Below are 25,198 nucleotides of genomic sequence, written 5' to 3'. Positions count from 1 at the left end.
CCCCCCCCTTCAACATTTTGTATCGTCAGAATTAATTTTGCCAATTAAGTATCTGGAAATGATATCATTGTTCATTCCTGATTTGTATTTCCCTGATTGCTTGTAAACTCCATCATCTCTTCACATATTCATTCCACTTGTTTCCTTTTCTGTGATATGCTCATTTGTGTGTTTTTTCCTTTTTGTTATTAGGTTGTCTTTTTTTATATTGCTTTGCAGAAATTCTTTATATATTCTTACTTCTATAATTCTTTCTTAGTTAAATGTGTTGCAAATATCATCTCCCAGTTTGCAGATTGTTGTTTTTCGCTTCTTAGGATATCCTTCATGAAAAAGTCTCTTCGTTTTTCTCTCCTTCTTCCTTCTTTCTCCTTCCTCCTCCCTCCTCCACCTCCTTCTCCTCTTCTGCTTCCCCCTCCTCCTTTTTTTAAAAAGAGGATGCAGAGAACTTTCATTAGGTAAAAAGTGAAGTTAAGAGACTCTATGATCTGATTTGGGGGCCTAACCAAATGAGAAAACTGACCGCTAAATGGCTGACTTACTTAGGATCAGTCTTCATTTCCTTTATTATTTTTCATTTTGAATGTTTAACTGGATCCAAATTATAAGTCATTGCCAAATTACTTTGGAAATATCCTTTGTCTAGATTGTGTTACTGCATATGGATGGTGCTCAAAATTATTAAAAATTAATTCAGATGTTTTCAATTTTGTGAAGAGATGGTGGATATTTTCTAGGTCAAAATACAAAAGTGATTTGTGATCTAACTATTGGTTATCTTATAAATTTTTCCTTTTATTGAGGTAAAAAACACATATCATAAACTTTATCATGTTATCCATTATTAAGCATACAGTTCAGTAGTGTTACATATATTTACATTGTAGTGGAAGAGTTCCCCCACACATGCATAGTCTCCCCCATTACTAGCATTCCCCAACAACTGATGAACCTACATTGATACATCATTACCACGCAGAGTCCATAATTTACATTAGGGACCTTTCTTAGTCTTGTACATCCTATGGACTTAGACAAATGTATAATGGCATGTATCCACCATTATAGTATGAGACAGAAGAGTTTCACTGCCCTAAAAGTCCTCTGTTTTCGGCCTATCCAACCTCTTTGCCCCAGCCATGGATCTTTTTTGCTCTCTCCATAGTGTTGCCTTTTCCAGAATGTTATATATGGGAATCATAAAGTTTGTAGCATTTTCAGATTAGTTTCTTTCCCTTAGTAATATGCATTTAAGTTTCTTCCTTTTTTTTTTTTTTTTTTTTTTGAGACAGAGTCTCACTCTATCACCCAGACTGGAGTGCAGTGGTGTAATCTCGGCTCACTGCAACCTCTGCCTCCCCAGTTCAAGCGATTCTCCTGTCTCAGCCTCCTGAGTAGCTGGGATTACAGGTGCCCACCACTACACCCAGCTAATTTTTGTATTTTTTGTAGAGACAGGATTTCACCATGTTAGTCAGGTTGGTCTCGAATTCCTGACCTCAGGTGATCCTCCCACCTCGGCCTCCCAAAGTGCTGGGATTACAGTCTTCCATGTCTTTTACATGGCTTGATATCTCACTTCTGCTTAGCACTGAATAATAATCCATCATCTGGATATACCAAGTATATTTGTCCATTCTCCTAGTGAAGGACATCTTGGTTGCTGTACTACCCTCACATCCAGCTGGGCCGTTTTGTAAGCTCTATTAGATTTACATCAGTTTTAGCTATTGTTCTTCTGTTTCCACAAGAATTGTTCCAATTCCTTGGCCTTTCTAATTTTTGTTCAACTGTTAGTTCTGTTTCTTAGCTCCATTTCAGAGGACACCATATAAACGCTTTATCTTTAATTCTGACTATTTATTGTCCACAATCAAAACACACATAAATGGATTTTGTGTGTGTGTGAGATCAGGTCTCACTCTGTCACCCAGGTTGGAGTGCAATGGCACAGTCTTGGCTAACTGCAACCTCTACCTCCCAGGCTCAATGAATCCTCCCACTTCAGCCTCCTTAGTAGCTGGGACCACAGGCACATGACACCACAGCTGGATAATTTTTTTTGTATTTTTTGGTGGAGACAGGGTTTTGCCATGTTGCCCAGTCTGGTCTTGAAATCCTGAGCTCTGGCGATCCATCCACCTCGGCATCCCAAAGTGCTGGGATTACAGGTGTGAGCCACTGCACTCAGCCTGAATTTTTGAGATGTATAACATACTGGCAAAAAATTTGATCTACATGCTTTTAAACCATAAGTTCAAGTATGACAACTCCTTACATCACTGTTAGTTTCCAATCCATGGGCCCTAGGAATTCTAGAACAAAAGACAATGAAGCAACCACTTTTTCAAAAAATGACAGAAAATGAGTAAATAAAGTCATAGGATTCTACACAGTTGGAGAAATACACAGAAAAAAAAAACACAAGATGGATACTGGAGGAACTTCATGCCCAAGAAGTCTATTTAGATGATCACCTGTTATATATGTGGAGAAACCTGAACACGACCAAATGCAAACTGTGTTCCTCTTATAAGGGGAACAAACATTCAAGGGTCAAAGAAGAAATTAGGGGTTTTAAACTGATATTGGCTGGGTGCAGAGGCTCATGCCTGTAATCCCAGCACTTTGGGAGGCCAAAGTGGGCAGATCACTTGAGGTCAGGAGATCGAGACCAGCCTGGCTAACATGGTCATGGAACTCCCTCTTTACTAAAAATACAAAAATTAGCTAGGTGTGGTGGCAGGTGCCTGTAATCCCAGCTACTTGGGAGGCTGAGGCAGGAGAATCACTTGAACCCAGCAAGTGGTGGTCACAGTGAGCCAAAATGGTGCCACTGCACTCCAGCCTGGGTGACAGAACAAGACTCTGTCTCAAAAACAAACAAACAATAAAACCAAAACTGATGTGGTTAGGCTTTGTGTCCCTACCTAGATCTCATCTTGAATTATAATCCCCATAATCCCCAGGTGTTGAGGAAGGAATCAGGTGGAGGTGATTGGATCATGGGGGCAGTTCCCCCATGCTGTTCTCATGATAGTGAGTGAGTTCTCATGAGATCTAATGGTTTTATAAGAGGCTGTTGCCCCTTCACTCTGCCACTCTTCTCTCTCCTGTTGCCATGTGAAGATGTGCCTTCTGCCATGAGAGGTGAAGCCAGCTGGACTTCCTGGGTCGAGTGGGGACTTGGAGAACTTTTCTGTCTAGCTAGAGGATTGTAAACACACCAATCAGTACTCTGTTTCTAGCTAAGGTTTGTAAATGCACCAATCAGCACTGTAAAAACGCAACAGTCAGCACTCTGTGTCTAGCTAAAGGTTTGTAAACGCACCAATCAGCACTCTGTGTCTAGCTAAAGGATTGTAAATGCACCAATCAGTGCTCTGTGTCTAGCTAAAGGATTGTAAATGCACCAATCAGCACTCTGTAAAATGGACCAATCAGCACTCAGTAAAATGGACCAATCAGTGCTCTATAAAATGGACCAATCAGCGGACATGGGTGGGACTAAATAAGGGAATAAAAGCTGGTCACCCAAGCCAGCAGTGGCAACCCACTCAGGTCCCCTACCATGCTGTGGAAGTTTTGTTCTTTCGCTCTTCACAATAAATCTTGCTGCTGCTCATTCTTTGGGTCCCCACTACCTTTATGAGCTGTAACACTCACCACGAGGGTCTGCAGCTTTATTCCTGAAGTCAGCGAGACCATGAACCCACCAAGAGGAACAAACAACTCTGGACACACCCCCTTTAAGAGCTGTAACACTCACTGTGAAGGTCTGTGGCTTCACTCCTGAAGTCAGCGAGACCATGTACCCACCGGAAGGAAGAAACTCTGGACACATCTGAACATCTGAAGGGACATACTCTGGACACACCATCTTTAAGAGCTGTAACACTCACCGCAAGGGTCCGTGGCTTCATTCTTGAAGTCAGCGAGACCAAGAACCCACAAGAAGGAACCAATTCCGGACACATTTTGGCAACCACAAAGGGACAATCACCAAGTGGTGAGTACCATCAGACCCCTTTTGCTTGCTATTCTGTCCTGTTTTTCCTTAGAATTCAGGGGCTAAATACCGGGCATCTGTTGGCCAGTTAAAAGTGACTAGCATGACTGCAGGATTAAAGACATGGGTGTCAGGCTTTCTGGTAAGGGGCTCTCTAACAGCCCCTGACTCTTTGGAGCTGGGAGCTTTGGTTTGCCAGGAACCAGCTTCTGCTTTTCCTGTACTTCTGGGCTGAGCTGAGGGTCAACAGAGAGAAAAGCCATTCAGCTTCGGGGTCCCAACAACAAGTTGGTTGACCCTGCAGCCATGAGTGGAACTCTCAAAGTCACATCGCCCAAGCAAGACTCGCCCATCTATCCTATCTATCCTGACCCTTGCCTCCTGGGTCCTAATGCCTGTCAGACAAACTTCCTCCCACCTCTCTTCTCCAAGGCTAGTCACGTTTCTAAAAACAACTCCCTGTCTCTGGTGCTTTTCTAGTTTCTCCTATAAGAATGATTTCTAGTATAAACTTTAGGACTCTATTCCCTTCTTCAGGCACCCAGGCTCACCAATCAGAAACACATAATTTTTGCCCAAAGTTCCATTGTAGGGGGGACTACCTGGAATTTTAAGATCCCTCCTCAGACAAGCAGGCCTAATAAAAGCTATTCCTGAAGCTAGGATATGGGGAGCCTCAGAAATTGTATCCTTCCTATTCATATAAGTGAGAACAAAAGGCATCACTCTTTCAACTCTGGAGATCCCTTCCCTCCCTCAGGGTATGGCCCTCCGCTTCATTTTTGGGGCATAGCATCTTTATAGGACATGGGTAAAGTCCCACTACTAACAGGAGAATGCTTAGGACTCCAACAGGTTTTCAAGAATGCATCAGTAAGGGCCATTAAATCCGATTTTTCTCGGTCCTCTTTGTGGTCTAGGAGGACAGGCAAGGGTGCATGTATTCGAGAATGTATTGGTAAGGGCCACTAAATCCAACCTTCCTCAGTCCTCCTTGTGGTCTAGGAGGAAAACTAGTGTTTGTGCTGCTGTGTCGGTGAGCGCAACTATTCCAATCAGCAGGATCCAGGGACCGTTGCAGGTTCTTGGGCAAGAGGTGTTTCCGCTGCTGTGTTGGTGAGCACAACTGTTTTGATCAGCAGGGTCTAGGCACCATTGTGGGTTCTTGGGAAAGAGGTGTTTCTGCTACTGCATCAGCGAGTGCAACTACTCTGATAAGCAGGGTCCAGGGACTGTTGCGGGTTCTTGGGCAGGGAGAGAAACAAACAAACCAAAACCACAGGTGGTTTTGTCTTTCAGATGCGAAACACGCAGGCATTAACAGGCTCACTCTTGAAATGCATTCTAAGCTATTGGGACTAATTTGACCCATAAACCCTGAAAAAGGGGTGGCTCATTTTTTTCTGCATGATGGCTTGGCCCTGATATTCTCTCTCTGATGGGGAAAAATGGCCACCTGAGGGAAGTATAAATTACGATACTATCCTGCAGCTTGACCTTTTCTGTAAGAGGGAAGGCAAATGGAGTAAAATACCTTATGTCCAAGTTTTCTTTTCATTGAAGGAGAATACACAATTATGCAAAGTTTGCAATTTACATCCCACAGGAGGACCTCTCAGCTTACCCCCATATCTTAGCCTCCCTATAGCTCCCCTTCCTATCAATAGGCCTCCTCCAATCTCCCCAACCCAGAAGGAAGCAAGCAAAGAAATCTCCAAGGGACCACAAAAACCCCCAGGCTATTGGTTATGTCCCCTTCAAGCTGTAGGGGGAGGGGAATTTGGCCCAACCTGGATACATGTCCCCTTCTCCCTCTCTGATTTAAAGCAGATCAAGGCAGACCTGCGGAAGTTTTTAGATGATCCTGATAGGTACATAGATGTCCTACAGGGTCTAGGGCAAACCTTCTATCTCACTTGGAGAGATGTCATGCTATTGTTAGATCAAACTCTGGCCTTTAATGAAAAGAATGTGGCTTTAGCAGCAGCCCGAGAGTTTGGAGATACCTGGTATCTTAGCCAAGTAAATGATAGAATGACTGCCGAAGAAAGGGATGAATTCCCTGCTGGTCAGCAAGCCGTCCCCAGTATGGATCCCTACTGGGACCTCAACTCAGATCATGGGAACTGGAGTCGTAAACATCTGTTAACCTGTGTTCTAGAAGGACTAAGGAGAATTAGCAAAAAGCCCATAAATTATTCAGTGATGTCCATCATAACTCAGGGAAAGGAAGAAAATCCTTCTGCCTTCCTCGAGTGGCTATGGGAGGCCTTAAGAAAATATGCTCCCATGTCAGCCGACTCACTAGAGGGTCAACTGATGCTAAAAGATAAGTTTATTACCCAATCAGCCGCAGATATCAGGAGAAAGCTCCAAAAGCAAGCCCTGGGCCCTGAACAAAATCTGGAGGTATTATTAAACCTGGCAACCTCAGTGTTCTGTAACAGGGAACAAGAGGAACAGGCCCAAAAGCAAAAGCGAGATTAGAGAAAGGCCACAGCCTTAGTCATGGTCCTCAGATAAACAAATCTTGGTGGTTCAGAGAGGACAGAAAATGGAGCAGGAATCACCCAGCAGGGCTTGTTATCAGTGTGGTTTACAATGACACTTTAAAAAAGATTATCCAATGAGAAACAAGCCGCCCCCTTGTCCATGTCCGCTATGCTGAGGCAATTACTGGAAGGTGCACTGCCCCACAGTGCAATGGTTCTCTGGGCCAGAAGCCCCCAACCAGATGATCCAACAATAGGACTGAGGGTGCCCACGGCAAGTGCTGGCTCATGTCATCACCCTCACTGAGCCCCAGGTATGTTTAACCATTGAGGGCCAGGAAATTGACTTCCTCCTGGACACTGGCATGGCCTTTTCAGTGTTAATCTCCTGTCCCAGACGACTGTCCTCAAGGTCCATTACCATCTGAGGAACCCTGGGACAGCCTGTAACCAGGTATTTCTCCCACATCCTCAGTTGTAACTGGGAGACTTTGCTCTCTTCACATGCCTTTCTTGTGATGCCTGAAAGTCCCACACCCTTATTAGGGAGGGATAGATTAGCCAAGGCTGGAGCTATTATCTACATGAATATGGGGAACAAGTTACCCATTTGTTGTCCCCTACTTGAGGAGGGAATCAACCCTGAAGTCTGGGCATTGGAAGAACAATTTGGAAGGGTAAAAAATGCCTGCCCAGTCGAAATCAGGCTAAAAGATCCCACCACTTTTCCTTATCAAAGGCAATATCCCTTAAGGCCTGAAGCTCATAAAGGATTACAGGTTATTGTTAAACATTTAAAAGCTGAAGGCTTAGTAAGGAAATGCAGCAGTCTCTGCAACACCCCAATTCTAGGAGTACAAAAACTAAACAGTCAGTGGAGACTAGTGCAAGATCTTAGACTCATCTAATGAGGCAGTAATTCCTCTATATCCAGTTGTACCCAACCCCTATACCCTGCTCTCTCAAACACCAGAGGAAGCAGAATGGTTCACTGTTCTGGACCTCAAGGATGCCTTCTTCTGTATTCTCCTGCACTCTGACTCCCAGTTTCTCTTTGCCTTTGAGGATCCCACAGACCACACATCCCAACTTATGTGGACGGTCTTTCCCCAGTGGTTTAGGGATAGCCCTCATCTGTTTGGTCAGGCACTGGCCCAAGATCTAGGCCATTTCTAAAGTCCAGGCACTCTGGTCCTTCAGTATGTGGATGATTTACTTTTGGCTACCAGTTCGGAAACCTCATGCCAGCAGGCTACTCTAGATTTCTCGAACTTTCTAGCTAATCAAGGGTACAAGACATCTAGGTTGAAGGCCCAGCTTTGCCTACAGCAGGTCAAATATCTAGGCCTAATCCTAGCCAGAGGAACCAGGGTCCTCAGTAAGGAACGAATATAGCCTATACTGGCTTATGCTTACCCTAAGACATTAAAACAGCTGCAGGGGTTCCTTGGAATCACCAGCTTTTGCCAACTATGGACCCCCAGATACAGCAAGATATCCAGGCCCCTCTATACTCTAATCAAGGAGACTCAGAGGGCAAATATTTATCTAGTAGAATGGGAACCAGAGGCAGAAACAGTCTTCAAAACCTTAAAGCAGGCCCTAGTACAAGCTCCAGCTTTAAACCTTCCCATAGGACAAAACTTCTCTTTATACATCACAGAGAGAGCAGGGATAGTTCCTGGAGTCCTTACTCAGACTCATGGGACAACCCCACAACCAGTGGCATATCTAAGTAAGGACATTGATGTAGCAGCAAAAGGCTGGCCTCACTGTTTACGGGTAGTTGCAGCAGTGGCCATCTTAGTATCAGAGGCTATCAAAATAATACAAGGAAAGGATCTTACTGTCTGGACTACTCATGATGTAAATGGCATACTAGGTGCCAAAGGAAGTTTATGGCTATCAGACAACTGCCTACTTAGATACCAGGTGCTACTTCTTGAGGGACTAGTGCTTCAAATATGTACGTGCATGGCCCTCAACTCTGCCATTTTTCTCCCAGAGGATGGGGAACCAATCGAGCATGACTGCCAACGAATTATAGTCCAGACTTATGCTGCCCAAGATGATCTTTTAGAAGTGTCCTTAGCTAATCCTGACCTTAACCTATATACCAATGGAAGTTCATTTGTGGAGAATGGGATACGAAGGGCAGATTATGCCATAGTTAGTGATGTAACCATACTTGAAAGTAAGCCTCTTCCCCCAGGGACCAGTGCCCAGTTAGCAGAACTAGTGGCACTTACCCAAGCCTTAGAACTGGGAAAGGGAAAAAGACTAAATGTGTATACAAATAGCAAGTATGCTTATCTAATCCTACATGCCCATGATGCAATAAGGAAAGAAAGGGAGCTTCTAACCTCTGGGGGAACGCCCGTTAAATACCACAAGGAAATTATGGAGTTACTGCACGCAGTGCAAAAACCCAAGGAGGTGGCAGTCTTACACTGCTGAAGCCATCCAAAAGGGAAAGGAGAGAGGAGAACAGCAGCATAAGTGTCTGGCAGAGGCAGGGAAAGACCAGCAGAAAGGAAAGAGATAAAGAGACAAAAATTCAGAGAGAAAGAGAGAGACAAAGTCAAATACAGAAGGAAAGAGAGAGATAGAAGTAGTCAAGAAAAAACAGTGTACCCTATTCCTTTAAAAGCCAGAGTAAATTTCTGTCTACCCAGCCAAGGCATATTCTTCTTATGTGGAACTTCAATCTATATCTGCTTCTCAGACTGTCTGCAAGAAATAACGAAATCTGTCTTTACTCTACAATCCCAAATAGACTCTTTGGCAGCAGTGACTCTCCAAAACCGCCAAGGCCTAGACCCCCTCACTGCTGAGAAAAGAGGACTCTGCGCCTTCCCAGGGAAAGAGTGTTGTTTTTAGACTAGCCAGATAGGGATAGTAAGAGATGCTGCCTGGTGTTTACAGGAAAAGGCTTCTGAAATCAGACAACGCCTTTCAAACTCTTATACCAACCTCTGGAGTTGGGCAACATGACTTCTCCCCTTTCTAGGTCCTGTGACAGCCATTTTGCTGTTACTCGCCTTTGGGCCCTGTATTTTTAACCTCCTTGTCAAATTTGTTTCCTCTAGGATTGAGGCCATCAAGCTACAGATGGTCTTACAAATGGAACCCCAAATGAGCTCAACTAACAACTTCTACCAAGGACCCCTGGACCGACCCACTGGCCCTTTCACTGGCCTAAAGAATTCCCCTCTGGAGGACACTACAACTGTAGGGCCCCTTCTTCACCTCTATCCAGCAGGAAGTAGCTAGAGCTGTCATTGGCCAATTCCCAACAGCAGTTGGGGTGTCCTGTTTAGAGGGGGGATTGAGAGGTGAAGCCAGCTGGACTTCCTGGGTTGAGTGGGGACTTGGAGAACTTTTCTGTCTAGCTAGAGGATTGTAAACACACCAATCAGCGCTCTATGTCTAGCTAAAGATTTGTAAACGCACCAAGCAGCACTCTGTAAAAACGTACCAATCAGTGTTCTGTGTCTAGCTAAAGGTTTATAAATGCACCAATCAGCACTCTGTGTCTAACTAAAGGATTGTAAACGCACCAACCAACACTCTGTAAAATGGACCGATCAGCACTCTGTAAAACGGACCAATCAGCACTCTGTAAAATGGACCAATCAGCAGGACATGGGTGGGGTCAAATAAGGGAATAAAAGCTGGCCACCCGAGCCAGCAGCAGCGACCCACTCGGGTCCCCTTCCATGCTGTGGAAGTTTTGTTCTTTCGCTCTTCACAATAAATTTTGCTGCTGCTAACTCTTTGGGTCCACACTGTCTTTACAAGCTGTAACACCATGAGGGTCTGTGGCTTCATTCCTGAAGTCAGCAAGACCACAAACTCACTGGGAGGAACAAACAACTCTGGACATGCCACCTTTAAGAGCTGTAATACTCACTGTGAAGGTCTGCGGCTTCATTCCTGAAGTCAGCAAGACCACACACCTACTGGAAGGAACTCTGGACACATCGGAACATCTGAAGGGACAAACTCTGGACACACCATCTTTAAGAGCTGTAACACTCACCACAAGGGTCTGCGGCTTCATTCTTGAAGTCAGCGAAACCAAGCACCCACCGGAAGGAACCAATTCCAGACACAATGATTATAAGTTTTCCAAGGCCTTCACAGCCATGCAAAACTGTGAGTCAATTAAACCTCTTTTCTTTATAAATTACCCAGTCTCGGACAGTTCTTTATACCAGTGTGAGAATGGACTAATACATAACCATTTAGTGTGAAAAACTAAAATAAGGAAGAGAGTTTTAAGAAGACCTAGAAACAGGGTATCATCTTTACAAATCTCTAAATTTTGCACATAATATAGATAGTTGAGAAACTGAATTAGTTCCTTCTTTGGAAGTCATTGCAGTACTTTCTTAGTTTCAAAGTTTTGCTTAATGTTTCATAATCTGTGGCCCTTACTTTTTTAAACTGTCAGATGCTCCATAGATGGTATAACTACTCCTTTACCAAGCTTTCAGTGTACTGATACAGAACTGACTGAAGGAGCAGCCAGAGGGTGGAAAAAGCTACCAGAAGGAACTTAAAGAACAACAGAGTCAGAAAGTCAAGCTCAGACAAAATCAAACAGAAAAAGGCAAACATTAAATGCTGGAAACACCAGTTAGAAATACACTTTTGATGAAGTTAGTGGCAAAATCTAAGTAATTCAGAGCTGGAAAGACATGTATAGTAATTGGCAACATTCAAGATAACTCTGATGTACCCATGGCTCATTTTCATCAGCGAATGAACTACCTGAAAGGTAAAAACTGATAATAGACACCAAGCTTAGTATACAATAAATAGTCAATAAATATTGTCTTCCCTCCCACTGCCATCTCTAGGTCATCAGAGAAGTTCTGTTCTTAATGTACAGCCATACAGCATACAGTAGGTGGATGATTTAACTCTAACACAGACTGAAGTTTCACGTATACGCACCTGATTGCCATAAACATACAAAAAGTGGCTTCGGGGATGAAATACCATTCCAACAGGAGAAGAGAATGATGGAGGAAACCGAAAAATTGGAAATTTTGATTGTGCACTTGGTTCATTATTTCTCAGGATGCTCACAGAGACAACGGCAGTTTTCTTAACCTAGGTAAACAAAGAATGAGCATGTCATAAGAATTTTGCCATTATTATTAGTCTGTGTTACAATTTTTAGAATTTCCTGTTACTTGCATTTTTATTAAGAGAGAGACACACTCACTAACACAACATAGAACTAGAAGGATTAACAGTAATTGTTATCTCTTTACTCCACTACTCTGGCCCCTGCCACACACCCATTTTATAGTTGTTGAAAATGAAGTTTAGGAGATTAAATAATTTGTTGAAAGTTCTATAATTAACAGCAAAGAGAGGTTTATTGTAGAATCACTGCTGAACTTGGCAGACAGACTCCAAAGCCCATGCTTATGACTATCATGCCAAAAGTATGGATGCCTAAGCCACACCCCAGTTCTATTCAACCATGATTTTAAAGGGGATCAGAATATGACAGCTCAGGCCAGGCACAGTCTTCAGCTTAAAATTATCTTTATATAAAAGTGGTTTGTAATCTCAGCACTTTGGGAGGCCTACGCGAGAAGATTGCTTGAGCCTAAGAATTTGAGAACAGCCTAGTCAACAAAGTGAGACCCAACTGCATAAAAAAAATTAAAAATTAGCCAGGCACGGTGGCATGCACCTGTAGTCCCAGCTACTAATCAGGCCAAGACAGAGGATCGCTTGAGCCAGGAGTTAGAGTCTACAGTGAGCTATGATCACACCACTGTACTCCAGCCTGAGTGACAGAGTGAGACCGTCTCAAAAGAAAAAAAAGAGATATGAAACCTCAAAATATGCTACTTTTGGCCAGGCACAGTGGCTTACGCCTATAATCCCAGCACTTTGGGAGGCTGAGCTGGGTGGATCACTTGAGGCCAGGAGTTCGAGGTCAGCCTGGACAAAATGGTGAAAACCTGTCTCTACTAAAAATACAAAAATTAGCTGGCATGGTGGCACACACCTGTAATTTCTGTTACTTGGGAAGCTGAGGTGGGAGAATCTCTTGAACCTGGGAGGCAGAGGTTGTAGTGAGCCAAGATTGCTCCACTGCACTCCAGCCTGGGTGACAGGGACTCTGTCTCCAAACAAAAAAATGCCACTTTTATATAAAGATAATTTTAAGCTGAAGACTGTTGAGATTCAACAGATGCAGAGAAAAAACTTTTGGGGCCTCTGGTGTCTGACTAAAAGCAGGAACTGCTAGGAAATGAGGCTGACAGAAATTCTTCTTTGGGGCAGATCTACTCCCAGAAGGAAGAATGCAAATAAAACCTGTCCCAAATCCCTTCTCCAGAGGAGTTTTATAGCCCTGAAGGAGAAGAAAAGACCACTCATACCTAGATTTTCAAACATTATCAAAATCATTCATATCTCCTGGCCAGGTGCTGTGGCTCATGCTTGCAATTCCAGCACTTTGGGAGGCCAACGTGGGTGGATCACCTGAGGTCAGGAGTTCAAGACCACCCTGGCCAACATAACAAAACCCCATCTCTACTAAAAAATCAAGAATTAGTCGCACGTGGTGGTGTGTGCCTGTAATCCCAGCTACTTGGGAGGCTATGGTAGGAGAATCGCTTGAGCCTGGGAGGCAGAGGTTGCAGTGAGCTGAGGTTGTAGTGAGCTGAGATTGCACCACTGCACTCCAGCCTGGGCAGCAGAGTGAGACCCCATCTCAAAAAAGCCCCAAAGAACAAACAAAGAAACAAAAAATTGTATCTCCTGTTTGCTGTCCTGAAAACCCATTTATCTTTTTTTTTTTTTTAAAAGCAATTTGTGTTTCCATAAATGATTTTCTCCCTCTCCCCTTCACCTATTAAGATGGTACCTAACCTCCAAATTTTAACCTCATCACTGAGTTTCCCATGTGTGCACACTGCACATGTAAATAAACTGTTTTCTCCTATTAATCTTTTCTTTTTTTTCGGTTTAATTTGCAAGGCTCCAGTCATTGAACATAAGAAGGTGGAGGAAAGAGTTTTTTCCTTCCCTACAATCTTGATGATAGAGGCTGAACTTACGGTTTTGTTTGTTGGTTTGTGTTCTCAGACTGGGTCTTGCTCTGTCACCTCACCTGGAGTGCTAGAGTGCAGTAGTGCCTCACTGTGGTCTTGAAGTCCTGGCCTCAAGCCTCCTGCCTCTGCCTCCCGAATTGCTGGGATTACAGGCATGAACCATCAGAACTGTCAGTTTATGTGTTTTTTAATGGCTCCAAGAAGAATTCTAATTCACAGGTAAGGTTAAGGACGTTTGGAAGAAAAAAATATAGATCTGTGGCAATTAATTCCATTTTTTTTCTGTTTAATTAACCATTTTATGGAATCTTAAATTTATATAGAAAAATCCCAGCTTATATTCTTTAGAGAATTAGCAAGGGAGAATCACTATGCACACAGCATCACGTTTTCCATTTTCATCAAAATGAATGACAATCAGGCAAGAAATCTCTAAAGTGTCAAGCTATATTATTGATCTTAAATAATTTTGCTGTAGCCAATTTTATTAGGTTCTATTGCCAGACATAACAAGAACTTGAAAATAACTTTCACTAAGGTAAATTTTTGTTGTTGTCATGTCAAGATAAATTCCCTCTGGGATATAAGGCCTACCTTGTTATGGAAGAGGAAAACTCCCGTACCATGCTCTTGGTCAACAAGAAATGTTAGCACTCTTGGAATACTTTTAATTCCTTTAAAAATGTAAGGTAAGCAGGGTACCCATTCAAGAAATGGTTCCTGACTATAAAAACAAGAGCTTGACTATAAAAAAAAAAGAAGGGAAAAATTAATGCCATTTTTGAAATATAAGTTCTAATTCTCTTAGTGAAACTAGCCCAATTGTTCATAGAACTAATATTTACAGTTTTTTTTAACAAACAGAAATTAACCCTCCCTCCCTTGTCTTAAAACCCACTGGTCTTTAAACTCCCGGTCTTAAAACCTACATTTGTCTCATCTGAATTCCTTCTTTAGGAAATTGACCCTCAGGCAAGAAACTTGACCTAACTTAGGCAAGGAACTGAAACTCAACAGATCACCACATCCAGATAATGAGAAGTCAGACTCCTCATCCATCACGATTGCTTCCTTACCCATCTCTAATTCCTGTTTTCCTACCTTCCTTTCTGTGTAAATCCCCCAATTTTACTCAGAGAGACAGGCTTGAGATTTTTATCTCCCATTCTCCTTGGCTGCAGCACCCGATTAAAGCCTTCTTCCCCGGCAATATTTGTTGACTCAGAGATTGGCAATCTATACAGCAAGCAGCAGGACCTAGACTGAATCCCTGGTGTTTTAGTAACAGTAGGAAAATAAATTAACAACCATTGTGTTGCTCTGACTGATCACAATTGTTTCTTTTTTTAAAATCCTTAATGTGACTGGGTTTGGTGGCTCACGCCTGTAACCCCAGCACTTTGGGAGGCTGAGAGGGGTGGATCATGAGGTCAAAAGATCAAGACCATCCTGGCCAACATGGTGAAACCCCGTCTCTACTGAAAATACAAAAATTAGCTGGACGTGGTGGAGTGCGCCTGTAATCCCAGCTACTTGGGATGCTAAGGCAGGAGAATCGCTTGAACCTGGGAGACAGAGGTTGCAGTGAGCCAAGATTATGCCACTGCACTCCAGCCTGGAGAGACAGAGAGACTCTGTCTCAAAAAAAAAAAAAAAAAAAAAAAAAAAAAATCCTTAATGTCTGTGCCTCTCTTCTGAGGGATATGAGCCCAGAAAACATTGCAATGCATCTCTTTCTGGTACAAATTGTTTTTCTAAAATCATTGCTTAGGTCCTGATTAACATAATTAGGTAAGTACTACTAAACCCAAGTAGAAACACCCCGGGAGCAAAGAGTGATTGTGAAGCCTTTCAGTCTGTAGGATTTTTTAGATTAATCACAATCCATGAAGTCATGTACAACAAAATTTCTTAACTTATAAAATATTCGATATCATACCTCACTTAGGGTTCTGTTTCTCTCAAAGGTGACTGTAACATAATCAACTATAAAATAAATACAAGGGTACAGGAATTATGAGCACATCTGTATTTCTAAAACTGGAAGGGTTAGTCTTAATAGTCATCATGAAAATCATAGAAGTTATTTTTGCAAGTAAACCTTATGGTAAATGAAAATAATAATAATAATAAAAGTTATGTATCATCAAGTAATGTATACGTGAATCTAATTTTCTTATTCCTATTGCAAGTGTACCTATTGTCTCAGATTTAAGTTAGAATTTTTTTTTTTGTTTTAGGTCATTAACTTATATAAAGCAAACTTATCTTTATATTTTGGTCTAGTTTTATTTTATGTCATTTTATTAAATCTAGTTGCAACGGAGTAGCTTAGATTCAAAATGCATTTTAAAACTTTTTTTATTCCTTTCTTGATTTTTGCCTTTAAAACATACTTTGGAACTTTGTTTCCCTCCCTTCCCATCTGACACTCCCTTGCACTGCTGACTTATCTAATTATGTGCTTGCTTAGAAGTTCCAGGGGCTAATTTTGAAACAAATCAGACATAGAGAGTCAGTTGTAAAATTCCAGAGATTACCTCAAGGAGGTTAGTCTACAACCTGGCCATCATGAAGATGACACCAGCCTATGCTCCAGGTGGACCATGATTCAAGACAGCCACTGGGACAAAACACACAGACCCTGTACCCAGCATCATTCCTGCATGCCTTCCACCCCAAGTTCCCTCTTCTAAACTCCTCTCCCCAGCCTAAAGTTTGGAATGGTCTTTTAAAGGCATGAGTCTGGCCACTCTCCCAACTGCTGGGTTTTGGAATAAAAGTTACTTTCCTTTCACTGCATCTCATCCTTGTTCATTTGGCTTTATATGTGGCAAGCAGCCAAGCTTGCATTCATTACAAATTTGGTAGTCCCTTTAGGGAGTCTGCATTTTGAGTGGTCTAGTCTGTCAACCTAGTTTGCAGCGGGTGAATTGGCTGCAGCAGTGTGCCAGAGCTTTCCTCTTCATGCTACCGGATGGGAAAAGAGTTGCTCATGAATACTAGCTGCTGCTGGCAAGCTGACCCTGCAGCTGGGGCTCTGGGCATTTTCCTGGCAGCTGCTGAGATACTTTTGTCTCAGGCAATCTTCCTTCTCTCCCTGTCATGGCGTTAGCTGCCTACTACACTTTGCTGGTGTAGGGTAAGTTACATGTGAAGGAGTTGACAGACTTCAGAACTGAATAAGTCAACTGGAATGCACCCAGTTCTCCTCTGTCTCTTCTGTGGTAACACTTGAGCTCTGCTCCATTTGGACATAGCTGCTTGTGACATTGTCTGGGCAGGTACACTATCTTTATCTGTGGCATCACTTGAGCTTTGTTCTGTTTTGACCTAGCTGCTCATGGGGCCATCTGAAGCTGAGACAAGGTTTCAGGACTTTTATCCAGTCCCCTTGATGGGGAATCAGCCTGGGAGTGTACCATCTGAATCTGTAACTGTGTATGTATGTGATCTACATTTGGGCCCTTATCTACTTGCAACTTTCTTTCCTTCTTTCTCTACCCCTTAAGGCAGCGTGTATAAGCACCCCACTAATCTAGGGATCCAACCCTGAAGTAGAACAACTTCTGTCACCCTGGCTCTTGGCTGGGTTGCTCTGTATTGGACCCCAAACTACTTCTCAGAGCTGTGCCAAATCTTATGGGGGAAAGAAGCATGTGAATTCTTCTGCAGGTTATCTAAATGGGCCTGTATCCCACTTATGGTTTTCAATGCTATTTGTCGGAAATACCTGGGATAAATGTTGAAACAGTCCCAACTCCAATTCTTTTGCCCTTTGCCCTTTCTGTCCACTTGTTTTGCCATCTCATTTGTTGCCCTTCCATTACTGCTTACTGGGATTGCAGCAGGACCTGGACTTAGATTAAGGTGGATATGCTAAAAAAAAGGCTATACTGGTCATTGCCAGTCATTAGCCTGTTGGGGAAATTAATTCTTTGACACATTTGGCTCTCCCAACTGTGTGGCAAAATTTACACAGGCATGCCTATTGGGACAATGAATGGTACCATCAACACCGGTTGTGTAAAGTAAGGAGAATTCGCCCAATTCCTGGCAATCTAGTTGCAGGGAATTATTGATACAGAGGCAAAAGCAAGGCATCAATAGAGGCTGCTCCCCTGCTCACTAGAGGCCCCTGATTTTGGGACTCCAGCTGGTTATGTATTATGGTCCATTTCTGTGCACATTTTAAACTGATGGGCAAATTATAGCAAAAAAAAAAAAAAAAAATCAGAGCTCACATGGTTAATTTGCCACTGTAAAGTTAATCAGAGTTCTAAAGCTATCTTCTCTTTTTTTCCTGCCTGCCTTGAATATGCTTTGAATCTGCTTTTACTAAGCTGTGGTGCTAAGATAGGACTCATTATTTATGTTCTAACTGAAATGTAAACATTGGAAACTCATTTGGAATGGAAGAAAAACAGGATAAAAGAGACTTTTAAAAACTGAACTGCCACATGAAATTTAAAGTAGTTTCTTCTAATTCTGTAAGGAATGTCAATGGTATGGAACCAAAAAAGAGCCCGTATAGCCAAGACAATCCTAAGCAAAAAGAACAAAGCTGGAGGCATCATGCTACCTGACTTCAAACTATACTTCAAGTCTACAGTAATCAATACAACATGGTACTTGTACCAAAACAGACATCCAGACCAATGGAACATATAACAAAGACCTCAGAAATAACACCACACATCTACAACCATCTCCTCTTTGAAAAACCTGAGAAAAACAAGCAATGGGGAAAAGAATTCCCTATTTAATAAATGGTGCTGGGAAAACTGGCTAGCCATGTGCAGAAAACTGAAAGTGAACCCCTTCCCCACACCTCATAGAAAAATTAACTCAAGATGGATTAAAGGCTTAAATGTAAAACCCAAAGCCATAAAAATCCTAGAAGAAAACCTAGGCAATACCATTCAGGACATAGGCATGGGCAAAGACTTCATGATGTACACACCAAAATCAATTGTAACAAAAGCCAAAATTGACAAACAGGAGCTAATTACACTAAAGAGCTTCTGCACAGCAAAAGAAACTATCATTAGAGTGAACAGGCAACCTACAGAACAGGAGAATATTTTTGTAATCCACCCATCTGACAAAGGGCTAATATCCAGAATCTACAAGGAACTTAAACAAATTTGCAAGAAAAAAAACAAACAACCCCATCAAAAAGTGGGCAAAGGATATGAACAGACACTTCTCAAAATAAGACATTTATGCAGCCAACAATCATATGAAAAAAGAGTGCAACATCACTAATTGTTAAAGAAATGCAAATCAAAATCACAATGAAATACCATCTTACACCAGTCACAATGGTGATTATTAAAAAGCCAAGAAACAATAGATGTTGGCAAGGCTGTGGAGAAATAGGAACGCTTTTATACTGTTGGTGGGAATGTAAATTAGTTCAGCCATTGTGGAGACAGTGTGGCAATTCCTCAAGGATCTAGAATCAGAAATGCCATTTGACCCAGCAATCCCATTACTGGGTATATACTCAAAGGAAAATAAATCATTCTACTATAAAGACACATGCACATTTGGGCCCTTATCTACTTGCTACTTTATTGCAGCACTAGTTACAATAGCAAAGACATGCAACCAACCCAAATACCCATCAATGATAGATGGGATAAAGAAAATGGGTACATATACACCATGGAATACTATGCAGCCCTAAAAAGGAATGAGATCATGTCCTTTGCAGGGACATGGATGAAGCTGGAAGCCATAATCCTCAGCAAACTAGCACAGGAACAGAAGAAAACCAAACACCACATGTTCTTACTTGTAAGTGGGAGTTGAACAATGAGAACACACGGACACAGGGAAGGGAACAACATACAACAGGGCCAGTTAGTGGGTGGGGGGCAAGGGAAGAGAGAGCATTAGGACAAATAGCTAATGCATGTGGGGCTTAAGACTTAGATGACAGTTGATAGATGCAGCAAACCACCATGTATGTAACAAGCCTACACGTTCTGCATTTGTATCCTGGAACTTAAAGTAAAATAAAAATAAAAATAAAAAACAAAACTGAACTCCCATAGAGACTGCTTTACCCAAATTTTGGTCCATCGCTTTTCTTGGATTACCTACTAAGGCAAACAAAGTTCAGCCATGTGAACAGATTCCAATTTTGTCACAAAAATAATTCAGATCCAGCTATCTTTTATAAAATGATGAGATTATATTGCTATCTTATGGCTAGAATTTGAAGGTAAAAGCTATTGGATATTTGTGTGTGCATATACATGTTTAGATATGTTTATGTGATGTTGATGTATTGTGTGATGTGGCACACTACCAAGCTGGTTTATAAGTAAATGAGTACTCATACATGAAATCCAAAAGCTCTTCAAGTTCACATGAATCTTTGATAAATAAAACTGGTTTTAAATATGATTAATAAAATTAACATAGAAATGTCTTCAGAAGTGTCAGTATACATTTTTGTCTGAGTTTACTGACTAGATATGTTTTGTATTTGCCTCTGCTAGATATATTAAGCTGTCTGGATTTGGCATAAAAGTTATAAGGCTATAAACCCAGCCAAAAGCAGAATGATCTTTGTTTGTATGATTTTTTTGATACATAAGACTAATTTAATATTGGTGGTTCAATGAAAACAGCCAAATCTTCTAAGTTGTCAGCAAAATGCCCATGTGTTTAACTTTAAGGTTCTTAGGTGAACCCCTGATGTTTACGAGCTTTAAAAATGGTTAACAGGAAAATAACTTATTATGACTAGTGCTAATATCTCAGTTTTCAAAAGTAATCTAGATTAATGATTAAAAATGAAAAAATCAAATACATATAAATGGGGTAAATGCTTGCAGGTAAACTTCTTATGAAATTTAAAATCTTAAAATTATTTTGGATGCTCATTTTGATGTCTGGGTCATTTCCAACTAAAAAAGGGTTATGATGTGGGAAAACATGTTTATAAAACTTGTATAATTATTTCATCTATAAAATGTTAACATCTGATAAACAGTTCAGGATTTCTTGCTTCCTAAGCTTTCACTAAAGTTGAAAGTTATTAAAAATAAAAATACTAGTTAATATATAATTCTGTAAGTTGTGTTCTTATTAACATAATTTTTGTATGAGAAAATATCTTATATGGTAAATTTCTGTCCTCAAGTAAATCGTTGTTTAGGAAAGAGGTAATATAGGACAAGATAGAAAGTCTAAGCATGCCATAGATGGCCTGTGTCATAAGCCATATCCATGGATGTCCTATGTCAGATGTAAGATTTTACATCTTATCAAGATAATTTCTATGTTGTCTTTATTAAATTTTTGATAGCTTAAAAAACCTGAGATTTAAAAGGGTTAAGGTTTTTACAGCCACATAACCTTCTACATTGCCCTTAAAGTCTTTTGATTATTACTTTGATTAAATGAATAACTATTATTTTACAATGACCTATCCTTCTATTTTGACCAAATGTTTTGAGCCTTTTAACATCTTTCACAAACGTCCTCAAAATCAAATCCTAAATTAAGTCTCTGACTTATTTCTTGGGCTCATCAAAGCTATAAAAATTAATCAATGCAAGTATGTAAATCTTTTTATGGTTTCCAGTCAGGTCATAGACTCCAGTATCACCATCTCCAGCTTCTTGAAAAGGTCCTTAACAGGTACTATTAACTAATCCATGTGCTGTTAAGTTACAGGGCTTTAGCTCCTAGATGGACGTATCTCATCTAAAGAAGATGCTGCCTCTGCCAGTATCTGATACCAATCTCAAGTCAACCAAAACCTCATCTTTAGACCCAGACAAAGGTGACAATCAAAGTATACTGCCCTTAACAGGACACAGGACAAGCCTGTATTAAAAAACATTAAGATTCATTTACTAATTTTGCCCCATCTGAATTAATATAATTTATTTTGTGCCTTAATTCTAAATAATTTAAATGTTTAGCTACCTGTGAGCTTCCTTTCCTGTCATTCTCAGAATGAGGCAAGGCTTATAACCATTTTGTTTGAAATGTTGCTAATTATGTTTTACTTTACCTCTAAAATTGAAACTATCCAGTCCTTCCAGGCCCAGGGACTACTGCAGAAGAGGTGGTCATGTGATATTATAAGGGCTGGTTTTGAGGCATAAACTTAGTTCAGAACCTTCAAATCAAGGACAGGCACACAGATGCCTAAATAGCTAAACAAAATGCTTGTGTTTTGTATAACTAATTGCTACAAGCTAAGATTATAGTAGCCCAATGCATAAAATATGTACATAAGTCAATTTTATAACTTTGTTTTTTGGCTTTTGGATTTTAGCTCTTATGCTGCTTACAAGGAATTTTAAGGGTTAATGAGTGCCTGCCCACCTCCATTATAATCTGGCCTGAAATGTTTAATTGGCTATAAGTCTTTTGACTCTAAGTTCCTTGGCTGTAGGTGTCCCACTGGAGGGCATGATGGACCTGGGACAGGTAGTCACACCACCCCAGCATTAGTATGGGACAAAGTAAAACTTGGTCATTGATACTGCCTCTGGCATATCTTTATCAAAAAAGAGGAAATATAAACCAAAAAATAAAATACTGAGTCCCCTACCAACTAAACAAATCCTCCCCCTTGGCCAAGGGAACCCCAAGAAAAACCCTTAAAAACTTAATTCCCAGCCATGATGGGATGGAAAGTCAGGCATGCCTCATTATATTCCCTCTGTTTTATGATTTAGACACTACAATTGATCACTATTAATTATCATAAGACTGACAGAACAGGTCTTTATGGCAATAAGCTATCAAATGATAAACAGGACCTAAGCACATACCAGACAAGGATTAAGTCTCCCCCCAAGGTAAACAGAGTCATATGTTACATGCATGTTCATTCAATATGCATGTGTCAGGACCACTTTCATAACTATTCATAGGTCCTCCTATAACTTGTTCAATTCATACATTTAGCCAATCTTTCATCATGTCCCCACAGGACCTCTGAGCATGATGGACAATGGAGAACAAACTTACTTTCTTATTGATATGGGCGGCTATATATTCTACAGTTAACATCTGCCTATCCTCTGATTCAAAAAAGAATATGATGGTTGCAGGAATGTCAGGGCAAATTGTGACTCACCCCTTCCTACAACTTGTAGATTGTCATCTTGGAAACCACAATGACAGGAAAAACTAAAGAGATGAACCACACTCTAAAAAAATTGCATTGCCAAAATATATCAAGAAAGTAATTTGACTTGGGATTAATTTTTCCCTTTGCCTTACTCTGAGTCAAGGTAACACCCCAAAGTGGGAGCAGGTTGAGCCCTTTTGAGATTGTTTATGGGAGACTCTCCCTGGGAGTCCCACCTTTAGACCTAATAAATGAATTAAGAATTAAACAATGCATACACCAGTTAGGGCAGACATTACTAACCATGCATCAGTTTGCTGCTTCCAGGTCCTCATACCCTAGGGGCGAGCCCCTTCACCCTTTCCACCAAGAGTTAAGGTACTGCTAAAAAGTCTTGGAAAAAAACAAGGACCTGACTGGCAGCTACCCAAAAATGGATGGGCCTTATGATGCACTGCTGACCATGCATTCATCTGTCAAATTGGCTGGAATTAAACCCTGGATACATCACACTCAGGTGAAGGCTCATCCTCAACCTGATACTTCAGACCACCAGCCTGCCTGTTCATGTGTGCCAAGAAAAGACCTAAAACTGTATTAAAGGAAAAAAATCACACAGATAAGTACTATCTTTTTCTTAACATGAACTTCTTAACAAGTTTTGTAGTCATGAGTACCTTATTTATCTCTGCTGAAACTAACCTTTTTGCTGAATGGGCACAAATGGTAGCTTCCCTCCAGAATAGAACAGACTGCTGGGTCTGTGGGGAATTGCCCTTTCTTCCACTGCAGGCTTGCCATGGTGCATGCAAGCCACCAACCTAAGTACTTGGAGTAACTTCTATACCTGGTATGGGGCACTTCACCCATTTTCCTTTCATGGCCATAACTCATCTCATCATAAGACTCATGAATTTCCTACTTGCCAGGAAATCAGGAAACATGTTTTTCAACTAAGTCGCGAGCAGGTCAATGTCATCTCCACCTTGGGATATGCTGTACACAATGGTGTCAGATGGCTGACAGAGGTACAAATACAGGTAATAGGTCAAGCACCACTATGCACTGAACACCACAACCACAGCACACCTCAAACTAACACCTGTAACATGGGATGGTTACCTCCCCAGCAATGTAATCAGACTCTTCAACTGACTAGCAGTTATATGGCTGGGGTAGCAAAACAGCTCCTTCTCACATGGACCCAACCCTTCCCTCTGGGACTGGCTATGGGCCTGTGGCACTCACAGTTGGCCCTTCCTACTCTTTGATTGGACTGGCAGATGCATCTGGGAGTACCCTTACCTACCAGGATGAATCCTGTTCCATGTAGACTCTGCCTGCCAACTGGAAAAGCACAGATGCCAGACACCACTCTCAAAAATGGGCATCCTGGTGGTTTTACCCACTAGCCATCTTTCTCCCCCAGGCAGTGACCATAGATGTAGAATTACAAGTAGAGGCCCTGACTAAGCATATGGTTGCTGCCTTTAATAACACCCACCATGCCATCTCTCTTCTTACTGAAGAAACTTCCAGATTAGGCAAGTGACCTTACAAAACTATATGGCTGTAGATATCCTGACTGCAGCCTAAAGCGGCACTAATGCATTAAGACTGTTGTCTATATATACTACATTATTCTCACAATATAACCTAAGCCTTGCATGCATTGGATACTCATATTCTGCTATAGATGCCTTCTCCCAATAATGGATTGGTTTAGTCAGCCCCTTAGTGCATGGAAGACTTTCATATATAGCACAATTTTGCTCATTGTCCTCTTCAGCTGTGGATTTTATTGCTGTTGTATACTCCGCACAAGGATGCAGAAAAGATATTCTCAGAAACTCCTATGTCCCTGCACCATAACGCTCCCACAAATCCCTACTGCAAGTCTAGGAACTCGAGAATATTTCCAACTCCAGGTGGACAAATTCCATTCTGGTACGTCCTAACTACGGCCCTTCTCAGCAGGAAGTAGCCAGATCAACTATGCTACCCATTTTCCATAGAAATGGAATGGAATTTCACAATGGAAATTTGCAACTGAGTGGCTTAGGTTAAAAATGCATTTTTGAAACTGTTTTTTCCTTTCTTGTTTTTGCCTTGAAACATAGTTTGAAATTCTTGGTTTCCACCTGACACTCCCTTTACTGCTGGCTTATCTAATTATGTGCTTGCTTAGAAGTTCCAGGGTCTAAATTTGAGACAAATCAGACATGGAGACTCAGCTGTGAAATTCCAGAGATTACCTCAAGGAGGTTGGTTTATAACCTGGCCATCTTAAAAGACCATTCCAAAGGCTGAGCTTGCATTCAGTTACTCATATATGTAAAAGTCTTTTAATACAGTATATCTTTAACCAAAATTTACCTTCAAAGTGCTCTCTGTTAGCAAAACATCTTTCATTATACCACAGTTTTCCTTTCACATAGTCAACCTACATGAATAAATAAAAATATCACTTAGCCAATATGTAGACTTAAGATATCTTAAG

At 41.3% G+C, this 25,198-nt stretch overlaps 1 protein-coding gene across 1 annotated transcript in view; it reads right to left on the bottom strand.

Annotated features, from left to right (window-relative positions):
• CATSPERB (catsper channel auxiliary subunit beta) overlaps positions 1–25,198 on the bottom strand; it is a 160,321-nt gene that overhangs the window by 85,727 nt on the left and 49,396 nt on the right. The window contains exons 11-14 of the mRNA XM_011949408.1: positions 25,075–25,141; positions 15,529–15,575; positions 14,184–14,333; positions 11,464–11,622 (exon numbers count right to left, since the gene is read on the bottom strand). Of these exons, the coding sequence (XP_011804798.1) occupies positions 11,464–11,622; positions 14,184–14,333; positions 15,529–15,575; positions 25,075–25,141 (423 nt within the window). The remainder of the gene's footprint in view (positions 1–11,463; positions 11,623–14,183; positions 14,334–15,528; positions 15,576–25,074; positions 25,142–25,198) is intronic.

The sequence above is a fragment of the Colobus angolensis genome, unplaced genomic scaffold, assembly GCF_000951035.1.
Source record: "Colobus angolensis palliatus isolate OR3802 unplaced genomic scaffold, Cang.pa_1.0 Scaffold3, whole genome shotgun sequence".
NCBI lineage: Eukaryota > Metazoa > Chordata > Mammalia > Primates > Cercopithecidae > Colobus > Colobus angolensis.
This window is presented reverse-complemented; position numbering and strand designations above follow the sequence as displayed.